The sequence below is a fragment of the Desmodus rotundus genome, chromosome 12 (assembly GCF_022682495.2).
Source record: "Desmodus rotundus isolate HL8 chromosome 12, HLdesRot8A.1, whole genome shotgun sequence".
NCBI classification, from domain to species: domain Eukaryota; kingdom Metazoa; phylum Chordata; class Mammalia; order Chiroptera; family Phyllostomidae; genus Desmodus; species Desmodus rotundus.
The window spans coordinates 25,668,384-25,682,880 of NC_071398.1; the positions used below are offsets into that span (position 1 = coordinate 25,668,384).

Consider the following 14,497-nt stretch of genomic DNA (forward strand, 5'->3'; position numbering starts at 1 on the left):
ATAATGGCAATGAATAACTACCTATCGATAATAACCTTAAATGTAAATGGATTAAATGCTCCAATCAAAAGACATAGAACAGCTGAATGGATAAGAAAACATGACCCACACATATGCTGCCTACAAGAAACCCATCTCAGGACAAAAGACTTACACAGACTGAAAGTGAAGGGCTGGAAACAAATTTTCCAAGCAAACGGACAGGAAAAAAAAGCAGGGGTAGCAATACTCATATCAGACAAAATAGACTTCCAAAGAAGGGCCATAAAGAGAGACCTAGAAGGTCACTTCATAATACTCAAAGGAAGAATCCACCAAGAAGACATAAACATTATAAATATATATGCACCCAACATAGGAGCACCCAAATACATAAAGAAAATCTTGGAGGATTTCAAGAAAGATATTGACAGCAACACAATTATAGTAGGGGATTTTAACACCCCACTATCAAAAATGGACAGGTCTTCCAAACAAAAGATTAACAAAGATATTGTGTCACTTAACAATACCCTAGAGGAAATGGACTTAACTGATATATACAGAGCTTTTCATCCCAAAGAAGCAAAATACACATTCTTTTCAAGTGTCCATGGAACTTTTTCAAAGATAGACCACATGATAGGACACAAAGCAACCCTCAACAAATTCAAGAAAATTGAAATCATATCAAGCATCTTCTCTGACCACAAGGGTCTGAAACTAGAAACCAACCCCAAGGGTAAAAACCCAAAACACTCAAAATCATGGAGACTGAATAGCATGCTATTAAACAATGAATGGGTCAAGAACGAGATTAGGGAAGAAATCAAAAACTTCCTGGAAACAAATGAAAACGAACTCACAACAACCCAAAACCTATGGGACACAGCAAAGGCAGTCCTGAGAGGGAAGTTCATAGCAATACAGGCCTACCTTAAGAAGTTAGAAACAGTTCACACAAACAACCTAACCCTACGCCTACAAGAACTGGAGGAACAACAACAAAGACAGCCCAGAGCAAGCAGAAGGAAGGAAATAACCAAGATCAGAGCAGAACTAAATGACATAGAGACTAAAAGCACAATTGTAAGGATCAATGAATCCAGAAGCTGGTTCTTTGAAAAGATAAACAAAATCGACAAGCCTTTAAGTAGGCTTATCAAGAAGAAAAGAGAGAGGATCCAAATAAACAGAATTAGAAATGAAAGTGGAGAGATTACAACTGATACCACAGAAATACAAAGGATCGTAAGAAATTACTATGAAGACCTATATGCTAAGAAATTTGAAAACCTAGATGAAATGGACACATTTCTAGAAAAATATAATCTTCCAAAACTGACTGAAGAAGAAGCAGAAAACCTGAACAGACCAATATCAGCAAAGGAAATTGAAGCAGTCATCAAGAAACTCCCATCACACAAAAGCCCTGGACCAGATGGTTTCACAGGAGATTTCTACAAAGCATTTAAGGAAGAACTAACCCCTATCCTTCACAGACTATTCGAAAAAATCCAAACTGATGGAAGACTCCCAAACTCTTTTTATGAAGCCAACATCATCCTAATCCCAAAACCAGATAAAGACACAACGAAGAAAGAAAACTTCAGGCCAATATCGCTGATGAACATAGACGCTAAAATTCTCAAAATATTAGCAAACCGCATCCAGCAATATATTAAAAAGATCATCCACCATGACCAAGTGGGATTCATCCCAGGGATGCAAGGATGGTACAATATTCGCAAATCAATAAACATAATACATCACATCAACAACAGCAAAGACAAAAATCACATGATCATATCAATAGATGCGGAAAAAGCGTTCGATAAGATACAGCACCCATTTCTGATAAAAACACTCAGCAAAGTGGGAATAAAGGGAGCAGTCCTCAATATAATTAAGGCCATATATGAGAGACCTACAGCCAACATCACATTCAATGGACAAAAACTTAGAGCTTTCCCACTAAGATCAGGAACAAGACAAGGATGCCCTCTCTCACCACTCCTATTCAACATAGTATTGGAAGTCCTAGCCACAGCAATCAGACAAGAAAAAGCAATAAAAGGCATCCAAATTGGAAAGGAGGAAATGAAACTGTCACTGTTTGCAGACGACATGATAGTGTACATGGAAAACCCTATAGACTCCACTCAAAAACTACTCGACCTAATAAATGAATTTGGCAAAATAGCTGGATACAGAGTCAATACCCAGAAATCAAAGGCATTCCTGTACACCAACAACAAAACTGCAGAAACACAAATCAGGAAAAAAATCCCATTCGATATAGCAACAAGAAAAATAAAGTACCTAGGAATAAACCTAACCAAGGAGGTAAAAGACCTGTACTCAGAAAACTACACAACACTGAAGAAAGAAATTAAGGAAGATACAAACAAATGGAAGCATGTACCATGTTCATGGATTGGAAGAATTAACATCATCAAAATGGCCATACTACCCAAAGCAATTTATAGATTCAATGCAATCCCTATTAGAGTACCCATGACATATTTCACAGATACAGAACAAACATTGCAGAAATTCATATGGAACCATAAACGACCTCGAATAGCAGCAGCAATTTTGAGAAAGAAGAACAAAGCAGGAGGTATCACAATACCTGATATCAAACTGTATTACAAGGCCACGGTAATCAAAACAGCCTGGTACTGGCATAAAAACAGGCACATAGACCAATGGAACAGAATAGAGAGCCCAGAAATAAACTCAAATCTATACGATCAATTAATATTTGACAAAGGAGGCAGGAGCATAAAATGGAGCAAAAACAGCCTCTTCAACAGATGGTGTTGGGAGATCTGGACAGCTACGTGCAAAAAAATGAAACTCGATCACCAACTTACGCCATACACGAAAATAAACTCAAGATGGATAAAAGACTTAAATATAAGCCGTAACACCATAAAAGTCCTTGAGGAAAACATTGGCAGGAAAATCTCAGACATTCCACGCAGCAACATCCTCACAGACACATCCCCTAAAGCAAGGGACATAAAGGAAAGAATAAACAAATGGGACCTCATCAAAATAAAAAGCTTCTGCATGGCTAAAGAAAACAGCACCAAATTACAAAGAGAACCAACAATATGGGAAAACATATTTGCCAATGATACCTCAGACAAGGGCCTGATCTCCAAAATATATAAAGAACTCACACGACCCCACTCCAGGAAGACAAACAACCCAATTACAAAATGGGCAAAGGACTTGAACAGACACTTCTCCAAGGAAGACATACAGAAGGCCCAGAGACATATGAAAAGATGCTCAGCATCACTAGCCATCAGAGAGATGCAAATTAAAACCACAATGAGGTATCATCTCACACCAGTCAGAATGGCCAACATAAACAAATCCACAAACAAATGTTGGAGAGGATGCGGAGAAAAGGGAACCCTCGTGCACTGTTGGTGGGAATGCAGACTGGTGAGGCCACTGTGGAAAACAATATGGAATTTCCTCAGAAAACTAAAAATGGAACTGCCCTTTGACCCAGCAATTCCACTGCTGGGATTATACCCTAAGAACACTGAAACACCAATCCAAAAGAATCTGTGCACCCCAATGTTCATAGCAGCACAATTTACAATAGCCAAGTACTGGAAGCAACCGAAGTGCCCATCAGCAAACGAGTGGATCCAAAAACTATGGTATATTTACACAATGGAATTCTACACAGCAGAGAGAAAGAAGGAGCTTATACCCTTTGCAACAGCATGGATGAAACTGGAGAGCATTATGCTAAGTGAAATAAGCCAGGAAGTGAGGGACAAATACCATATGATCTCACCTTTAACTGGAACATAAGCAATAGAAGGAAAAAGCAAACAAAATATAACCAGAGACATTGAAGTTAAGAACAATGTAACAATAGCAAGGGCGGGGGTGGGGGGTGGGGCCAGGGACAGTGGGTAGAGGGGATTACAGGAACTACTATAAAGGACACATGAAGAAATCCAAGGGGGAGGGTGGAGAGGGGGGAGGGAAGTGGGTTCACCTGGGGTGGGGTTAAGGGATGGGGAGAAAAGGCATACAACTGTAATTAAATAACAATTAAAAAAAAAAAAAAAAAAAGAAAGAGAGAAAGATATTCCCAGACAAGCGAAAGCTAAAGAAATTCACACCCAGTAAACTGACCTTATGAGAAATGTTAAAGGGTCTTCTTTATGCAGAAAAGAAGAAGCTATAACCAGAACTAATACAGGAAAGAAAAATTTATCACTGGTAAAGGCAAATATGCAATAATCACAGTGAATCAATCACTTAAGCTAATATGAAGGTAAAAAGACAGTAGCAAAATTAACTATCACTACAATAATCAGGGATACATTAAACAAAAAGACATAAAACATGACATCAAAAACAAAGATTGGGGGGAGTAAAAATGTAGTGCTTTCAGAATATGATTGCTTGAACCTAAATGCTTATCACTAAATGTGTGTGTGTATCTCCATATATATATATGTATATATGAACTTCATGGTAATCATACCAAAAACATATAAAAACACCTACTACATAGTAATAAAGACAGGGAGGCTGCCAAAACAAGGAGGCAAAGAACACGGCCCAAATGGAGGAACAGATCATAAGTCCAGAAAAAAGCTAAATGAAATGGTGATAAGCAATCTGTCAGACGCAGAGTTCAAAACTCTGGTTATAAGGATGCTCAAGGAACTTAGTGAGGACCTCAACATAAAAAAGACCCAGTCAGAATTGAAAGATACACTAATTGAAATAAAGAACAATTTACAGGGGAACAACAGTAGAGTGGATGAAGCCAAGATTCAAATCAATGATATGGAACATAAGGAAGCAAAAAAAAAAAAAAAAAAAAAAAAGAACAAAACCAACCAACCAGAACAACAAGAAGAAAAAAAGAACCCAAAAAACAAGGATAGTGTAAGCACCCTCTGGGACAACTTCAAGCATTCCAACATTCGCTTCATAGTGGTGCCAGAAGGAGAAGAGAAAAAGAAAGAAATTGGAAATCTACTTGGAAAAAATAATGAAAGCAGATTTCCCTAATTTCATGAAGGAAATAGACATGCAAGTCCAGCAAGCAAAGAGACACCCAAACGAAATAGACACCCAAACAAAATAGACACAAAGAGGCCCACTCCAAGACACATCATAATTAAAATGCCAAAGGTTAAAGATAAATGTGAGGGGTGGTCTGGGATAATGGGTAAAGAGGTGAGGGGATTAAGAAATACAAATAGGAGGCTTCCAGCCAAGATGGAGGCATAGGTAGATACTCTGTGCCTCCTCGCACAACCAAAAGGAGGACAACAACAAATTTAAAAACAAAAAACAACCAGAACTGACAGAAAATCAAACTGTATGGAAGTCAGGCAACCAAGGAATTAAAGAAGAGACATTCATCCAGACCGGTAGGAGGGGTGAGAACGGAAAGCTGGGCAGAGATGGCTTGTGGCAAGGCGGCGGCTGGCGGACCCGGTGAAACAGCAGATTGCAGACAGGACAGTCCCACATTCGAGTGCAGATAAACTAGGAGGAACAACTGGGGAGCAGACAGACCTTCCAATCCAGAGTTTCAGTACTGGGAAGTAAAGCCCCAAACCTCTGATTGAAAACACCTGTGGGGGTTGAGGGTGACAGTGGGAGAAATTCCCAGCCTCACAGGAGAGGTCGTTGGAGAGACCCACAGGGGCCTAGGGCGTGCACAAGCCCACCCACTAGGGAACCAGCACCAGAGGGGCCCAATTTGACTGTGGGTAGCGGAGGGAGTGACTGAAATCCGGTGGAGAGTGGAGCGGGCGCCATTGCTCCCTCTCGACCCCTCCCCCACGTACAGCGTCACAGCGCAATGACCAGCATTACCCCGCCCGGGTGAACACCTAAGGCTCCGCCCCTTTAAGTAACAGATACACCAAGACAAAAAAAAAAAAATGGCCCAAATGACAGAACACCTCAAAGCTCCAGAAAAAATACAACTAAGCGAGGAAGAGATAGCCAGCCTATCGGATGCACAGTTCAAAACACTGGTTATTAAGATGCTCACAGAATTGGTTGAATTTGTTCGAAAACTAGATGAAAAAACGAAGGCTATGCTAAGAGAAACAAAGGAAAATGTACAGGGAACCAATAGTGATGAGAAGGAAGCTGGGACTCAAATCAATGGTGTGGACCAGAAGGAAGAAACAAACATCCAACCAGAAAAGAATGAAGAAACAAGAATTCAAAAAAATGAGGAGAGGCTCAGGAACCTCCAGGACATCTTGAAATGTTGCAACATCCGAATTATAGGGGTGCCAGAAGGAGAAGAGGAAGAACAAAAAATTGAAAACTTATTTGAACAAATAATGAAGGAGAACTTCCCTCATCTGGCAAAGGAAATAGACTTCCGGGAAGTCCAGGAAGCTCAGAGAGTCCCAAAGAAGCTGGACCCAAGGAGGAACACACCAAGGCACATCATAATTACATTAGCCAAGATTAAACAGAAGGAGAAAGTCTTAGAAGCAGCAAGAGAAAAGGACACAGTTACCTACAAAGGAGTTCCCATAAGACTGTCAGCTGATTTCTCAAAAGAGACCTTACAAGCAAGAAGGGGCTGGCAAGAAGTATTCCAAGTCATGAAAGGCAAGGGCCTACATCCAAGATTACTGTATCCAGCAAAGCTATCATTTAGAATGAAAGGGCAGATAAAGTGCTTCTCAGATAAGGTCAAGTTAAAGGAGTTCATCATCACCAAGCCCTTATTATATGAAATGTTAAAGGGACTTATCTAAGAAAAAGAAGATAAAAAATATGAACAGTAAGAAAGACAGCAAACTCACAGTTATTAACAACCACACCTAAAACAAAAACAAAAGCAAACTAAGCAAACAAGTAGAACAGAAACAGAACCACAGAAATGGAGATCACATGGAGGGTTATCAATAGGGGATTGGGAAGGGGAGAGAGGGAGGAAAGGTACAGAGAATAAATAGCATAAATGATAGGTGGAAAATGGACAGGGGGAGGGTAAGAATAGTGTAGGAAATGTAGAAGCCAAAGAACTTTTGACTCATGGACATGAACTATAGGGGGGGAATGTGGGAGGGAGAGGGTGGGCAGGATGGAGAGTGAAGGGGCAGAAATGGGACAACTGTAATAGCATAATCAATAAATATATAAAAAAAACGATATATTCAAAGGCCGAGTGAATGTGCTACTCCGACACCCTCGTGAGAAGGGTGTGCTTGAAGAAGGAAACTGAACCCATGTGGAAGAAGCACCGAGAGCCAGAGCAGTAACAATGTAACACTAGGCGGGCAAGAAAAGGGTAAGGGGAGCTGAAGGCGTTTCTGGTGGAAGAAATTGTGGAAATGCACCCACGTTCTCCTTCCAGGAACTCTGCGCCCATCTATAGCTGATGGTTCTGGTGACTAAGTGCAAAATAAAGATATACGGGTAGATCCTCTCTCCTCTCAAAAAAAAAAAAAAAAAAAAAGACAAGGTGCCAGAATGGATAAACAAAAACACATGACCCATCTATATGCTGCTTATGAGAGACTCACATTAGATTGGAAAAACACACACACTGAAAGGGAAGGGTTGGAAAAATACATTCCGTGCAAACAGAAACAAGAACAAAGCTGGGGAGGCAATACTCGTGTCAGACAAGATGGACTGCAAAACAGACTAAAAAGAGACAGCGAAGGGCACTACATGATTTCAGAGGGGCCCGTCCAAGAGGAGGATATGGCAATTGTAACTACCTACACTCCCAACGCAGAAGCACTTAAGATTGTACAGTAAATGTCAATGGACATAAAGGCAGAAATTAATAGCAATACTATAGTAGCCGGGGACTGTAATACTACACAAACCTCAGTGGGTAGATTTCTTATGGACAGAAAATTAATATAGAAATAATGGCCTTAATTTCCACGTAAGACCAGTTTGATTTGATAGACATTTATAGAGCATTCATCCCAAAACTTGATTATATATTTTTCCCAAGTGCACATGGAACATTTTCACATACAACTCCCCAAAATAAGCCTCAATAAATTCAAGAAGATTGAAATTATATCCAGCATATTTTCTGACTACTATGGCATGAAACTAGAAATCAAAATCAACTACAGGAAGAAAAGTGGAAAAATTACAAATACATGGAGATTAAACAACATGTTTCTAAACAAACAATGGGTCAAAGAGGAAGTCAAACAGGAAGTCAAACACTCCTTGAGACAAATGAAAATGAACATACAACCTTACAAAATGTATAGGATGCAGCAAAAGCAGTTATAAGAATGTTTATAGCTATGTAAGGTCTACCTCAACAAGAAGGAAAAATCCCAAATAAACAATCTAAATTTGCATCTAATGAAACTAGAAAAAGAGGAACAAAAACCCTAAGCAAGTAGAAGGAAGGGAATAATAAAGATCAAAATGGAAATAAATGAAATAGAAAACAGAAAAGTAATAGAAAAGTTAATGAAACTAAAAGCTGTTTCTTTGAAAGGATAAATAAAATTGGGAAGCCTCTAGCAATACTCATCAAGCAAAAAAAGAACACAAATAAAATCAGAAATGAAAGACAGATTACGATAAACTCAATAGAAATACGAAAGATCATTAAAGAATACTCTGAACAATTATATACCAACAAATTGGACAATCTAGAAGTAATGGATACATTTTCTAGAAACATACAACCTTCCAAGACTAAACCAGGAAGAAACAGAGAATCTGAACAGACCAATTACTAGTAATGATATTGAAACAATAATTAAAAAAACTCCCAACAAACAAAAGCCCAGGATAAGATGGCTTCTTAGGTGAATTCTACCTAACATTTCAAGAAGAATTAGTACCTATCCTTCTCATACTATTCCAAAAAAAGAAGAGGAAGGAACACTTCAAATTCATTCTACAAAGCCAGCATAATCCTAATACCGAAACCAGAGAGATACCACATAAAAAGAGAATGTCCCTGATGACCATAGTTGCCAAAATTCTCAACAAAATAGTAGCAAACCATATTCAACAGTACATTTAAAGGATTATATACCATGATCAAGTGGGACTTGTCCAGGGATGCAAGGGTGGTTGAACATCCCCAAAACAAGTACTGTGATTCATTACATTCAACAAAACCAAGGATAAAATTCATAATAATTTCAGTAGATGCTGAAAAAAAATTGAAAAAATTTAACATCCATTAATGATAAAAACTCTTAAAGTGATTTTAGATGGAACTCACCTCTGCTTGATAAAGGCTGCATATGACAAGCCCACAGCTAACATCATACTCAATGGTGAAAACATGAAAGTTGTTCCTCTAGCAGGAACAAGAGAAAGATGCCCACTCTCACCACTGGTATTCAATATAGTATTGGAAGTCCTAGACGTAGCAGTCAGACAAAGAAATAAAGGTGCCCGTATTGGGAAAAAAAAGAAGTAAAACTGTCACTATTTGCAGATGACACAATACTATATATAGAAAACCCTACAGAATCCACCAAGAATTAATATAAATAATAAAAGAATTCAATACAGTAGCAGGATACAAAATTAATATACAGAAATCTGTTACATTTCTATACACAAATAATGAACAATCAGAAGGAGAAATAGAGAAAACAGTTCCTGCCCTGGCCAAGTAGTTCAGTTGAGTGGAGTGTCATCCCATACACCGAAAGGTGGTGGGTTCGGTCCCCAGTCAGGGCCGAGGTTGTGGGTTTGATCCCTGGTCAGTGCATGTATGGGAGGCAGTGATAGATGTTCCTCACATCCATGCTACTCTCTCTTTCTCTTCCTCTCTCAAATCAATAAACATAACCTTGGATGAGGACTTTTAAAATTCCATTTATAACTGCATCAAAAAGAATAAAATCCTTAGGAATAAATTTAACCAAGGAAGAGAAAGACCTGTACTGTGAAAACTATAAGACATGGAAGAACGTGAAAAGGGCCCAGATAAATGGGAGGATGTGCCATGCTCATTAAAAGGACCATCCTACCCAAAGCAATCTACAGATCCAGTGCAGTTCCTATGAACACACCGATGACATTCTTCTCAAAACTAGAATAATTCTAAAACTTATAGCCAGAGCAGTCTTGAGAAAGAAGAATAAAGTTGGAGATATCACACTCCCTGATTTCAAACTATATTGCAAAGCAAGAATAATGAAAACAGTATGGTACTGGCACAATAACAAGCACATAGATCAATGGAACAGAATAGCCCAGAAATAAACCCTCACTTATATGGTTAACTAATATATGATAAAGACAGTAAGAATATACGATGGAGAAATGACAGTCTCTTTAACAAGTAGTGTTGTAAAAATGGACGAAATCACTCAAAAAATAAAATGGCACCACTCTTACACCATATACAAAAAACAAATTCAAAATGGATTAAAGATTTAAATGTACGACCTGAAACCATAAGCCTCCTAGAAGAAAACATAGGCAGTAAACTATTTAACATCAGTCTGAATAACATCTTTTTGGATATATCCCCTCATGCAAGAGAAACAAAAGCAAATGGGACATCATCAAACTAAAAAGCTTCTGCACAGGGAAGGAAACCAATCAACAAAACAAAAAAGACAACCTACTGAATGAGAGAATATATTTGCAAATGATACATGTGATGAGGGGTTGTTATCCAAAAGGTACAAGAAACTCATATAACTCAGTAACAAAAAAATAAACAACCTGATCAAAAAATGGGTAGAGGACATGAAAAGACGTTTCTCCAGAGAAGACTTACAGGTGGCTAACAGATATATGAAAAGAAGCTTAACATCCCTAATATTTAGGGAAATACATATCAAAACCACAATGAAATACCACCTCACATCAGTCAGGATGGCTGTTATCAAAAAGTCAACAAAACGTGTTGGTAAGGATGTGGAGAAAAGGGAACCCTTGTGCACTGTGGGTGGGACAGCAAATTGGTGAGGTTGGTGATGTGGGAGGGCTCTGCCCGCAGATCCCCCCATCTGCCACGAATGAGAATAAGTCTACCAACACATGATCTGCTTGGGGAGGAAAAGTGGCGATGTCTCAAAGGAGAAGGGCCAAGATCCTTTTCCTCAATGGGCTTTTTTTGGGTTCAGTTTGCACAGGAATACAGGTAAAGCTCATCAATCATTGTCAGGCAGTAAGGATCAAACAATAGATAACATACAAAGAATCTGAGGGCTTATTCTGAGTCAGGGTCAGTTAGCTAATGGGCTATAAAACTTTGGGAAACAAGCTCATTTCATGATTGGACCCTTATCAGAAAACTGAGGGCATTCTTAGCAAAGCAGGTTTCACAGGGTTTTATGCATTCTTTCTTAGGCCTGATTGCCCAGGGGAATCCACCCTTTCCAGCACAGGACTGCACCACCCTCTGTCATTGTTTCAGGCTTTAGTCAGGCAGAGGAAGTAAGGCAGCCAAGAGATTAGGAGACTTCTTGCAGACAGAATGGGGACTCAGGCTATGTCAAAGCTGAGGGGCGAGGGTCCATCACCCCCTTTTTCTATAGCCCCCCAAGTCCTTCCCTGAGGGCCTCTTCATGACCATGCCTGTCTCAGGTCATTCCTCCCTTGAGGAATCTTACCCGTCATTGGCTAACTGGTTAGGCTCAGGGCCAAGCAGGGTAAAGTAAAGTGGGCAAAGGCGGCACCTTTGCCAGGGAGATAAGCTTTGTCTCCTTAGTGGCTTATGGTCCCAAGGTCTGTTACTCAGCCTTAACCATTGGGGGGTTACAGCTTCTGAAACCAGGCAGGGCAGTTCCCAACACAGTATGAAAAAACAGTATGAAGATTCCACTTCTGGGTATTTATCTGAAGAAAACAAAAACACTAATTTGAAAAGATATATGCACCCCTATACTTATTGCAGCATTATTCATGATAGCCAAGATGTAGAAGCAATGTAAGTGCCCCACAAATAAAGGAGATATGATGCATACACAAAACATACAATGGAATATTATACAGCAATAAAAAAGAATGAAATCTTGCCATTTGTGACAACATGGAATGATTTTGAGGGTTTTATGCTAAGTGGAATAAGTCAGAGAAAGACAGGTACCATGTGGTTTCACTTATATGTGGAATCTAAAAAAAACAATAACAAAACAAAACCAGAATCACAGAAACAGAGACCAAAGAGGTTACTAGAGGGAGAGGATGATGGGGGGAATGGACGAAAAAGGTAAAGAGAAATAGTCAGTAATACTGTGGTAAGTTTGCACAGCACCAGATAGTTACTAGAATGAGTGGGATGGTCACATTGTAAGATATAAAAATGTTCAGTCACTATGTTGTACACCTGACACTAATATAACTAAGTATAATATTGTATATTCACTTAAATTTAAAAGTTTAATTAAAAACAACTTTCAAATCAATGCAGGGCCATACAGTGGGTCCCCAATTCACTGTATGTACAGGGTTAAAATGAAAAATGTAAGGCTCGGAATTGCTTATGTCAGAGTACTGTCCTTTGCGATTTTATAGGAAACTCAAATGCATAGACTATTTTGAGATAATACTGTTCACAGTGGTTCCTTATGGAATAAGGAGCGAGACTTTCACTTTTACTCTGTATATTTAAAAATTTATTAATTTGAGAGAGAGAGGAAAAGGGGAGAGAGAAAGAGAGACAGCAAGTTGTTGTTCCACTTATTTATGCCTTCGTTGGTGTATCGGGACGACACTAACCAACTGAGCTACCCACCAGGGCCTTCACGGCGTGTTCTTTTACACTACTTAAAACAAGCAAACAAACCACCTTTGAGATGTGTTGCCTTAAACATTCCTTAATGGGTGGTGGTGGCAGGGGAATTCAGCTCTACTTCAACCCTCCTCTCAGTTAACATTTAAGTAAACAGGGAATGGCTTTCAGAGGAGGACGATCAATAGTGCTCCGAACTGCCAAGGGACGGAAAGATTTCTTCCCATTGGAAATCTTTAAAGGCACTCCCCCCGTCCTGTGCTTTGTAAAGGGCTAAGTGGAGGAAATGGATGCGAGGATTCATTACTCCTTTGAATCTTGGTCTCTGGAGTATTTAAGGAATTGAACCACAGCTGCAGTCACTCTAAATTCAATGTGTAATGTTCTGTGGGTTTTCATTTCTTCTGAGTGAATCATTTTCATTTCTCACTGGCAGATATTTTTAACTCCCCTTTTCTGTACAGACCTGTCAGTCAACAAAACGTGTTGGCTCTCCTGCATTCTGGAGGCCCTCTCCGTAACCATCAGGACGGGACCTCTGGCTTCCAGAAAGTCAGCCCCAGTATGGGGCACTGACCTCTCTGCTCCTTGAACTAGGCATGTGATCCCTGGGTACCCCTCAGAAAGCTATGGTCAGACATTAATTACCTGCCTTTGCATTGTTTTTCCTTTCTGCTGCAGGATTTAGATCTGTTCCTCTGAAGAATGGGTACAGCGAAGACATTGAGCTGGCCTCCCTCCTGGTTTTCTGTGAGATGCGGCCAGTGCTGGTGAGTGGAGAAGCTCCTAGGGGTTCTCTGAGCTACATCTGCTGGAGGGTAGACGTGGTTGATGAGTATGCTTAGCTTCTGGGCTTAAACCCATTGAGAATTATCTAGCCAAATGTACCACATCATTAAAAAAGAATTCCTTTCAGCAACAGATCTCCCCATAGGGCCTAGGTTTCTTCTCCCAGCATCCAGCCGTCTTGGAGAGTGCCATATGATTGATTCTATGAGTAGGTGATATAGTTGGAAAGGTGAAGCTCTTTGGAAGTTCCCCATAGTTTCATTTCAGCAAAGCGGGGCAAAGGTGATGCTTTTCTAGATAAGTTCTTCCTTCCTGCATGTCTTGCTCTGCCTGTTGGTCTTGGGTAATCCCTTAAAAAGTCTGAGAGCATCCAACAAGGTCTTGTCATGGGGAAGGTTGTTCATAGACCACAGCTTCCCCTACTGAGCGGCACTCCTCTTGTGGTTCTCTCTGCCATTGGCGAAGCCTGCCTTTTTTTGTCCTTTCATTTGCCAAGGCCTTGAAGACATTTAATCCCTGCTTTAACTGACCAGTTAGGGAGATGTAGAAGAAAGGGCTTGGCCTCCTTGAACTACTTAAGACTGAGATAGGTTGCTGAGAACATAGCACCAAGCTGTAGGTATAGTTCAGGTCTTGGGTTGGATGGAATATTTACTGTGGTTCTGGAAGTTCAGAATCTTCTTGATGGCCTTGCCCACAGAATGAAACCCACTCAGTGTGTGCATTCACAAGGCCTCATATGTGGCCAATACAATCTCCCAAGATCTTTCCATTCCCTTGCCACAAACCCCAGTGTGGGCTGGGGGATTTCTGTGGTCAGTCCAGCTCGCTTGGGATAACCTAGCAAGACCATGGTTCCGGACCCCAGCAGGCTGAGGTGGGCTTGGTCACTGCCCCTGGATACGCATCGTGTTTTCTCTGGTTCTTTTCTGGGTAGAGAAGTCACAGCCTGTCCTGTTGTTCTTTTGACTGTAAGAACTACACAGTGATTTGGAAGTT

The 14,497-nt window shown here is 40.0% G+C and overlaps 1 protein-coding gene and 1 long non-coding RNA gene across 2 annotated transcripts in view; one reads left to right on the top strand and one right to left on the bottom strand.

Annotated features, from left to right (window-relative positions):
* The window catches only part of PLCG2 (phospholipase C gamma 2), a 151,179-nt gene that overhangs the window by 122,548 nt on the left and 14,134 nt on the right, over positions 1 to 14,497 (top strand). Inside the window, exon 31 of the mRNA XM_053916242.1 lies at positions 13,391 to 13,479. Within this exon, the coding sequence (XP_053772217.1) occupies positions 13,391 to 13,479 (89 nt within the window). The remainder of the gene's footprint in view (positions 1 to 13,390; positions 13,480 to 14,497) is intronic.
* Positions 1 to 14,497, bottom strand: part of LOC123479304 (uncharacterized) — a 57,704-nt gene that overhangs the window by 10,985 nt on the left and 32,222 nt on the right. The gene's annotated exons all lie outside the window — the stretch shown is intronic.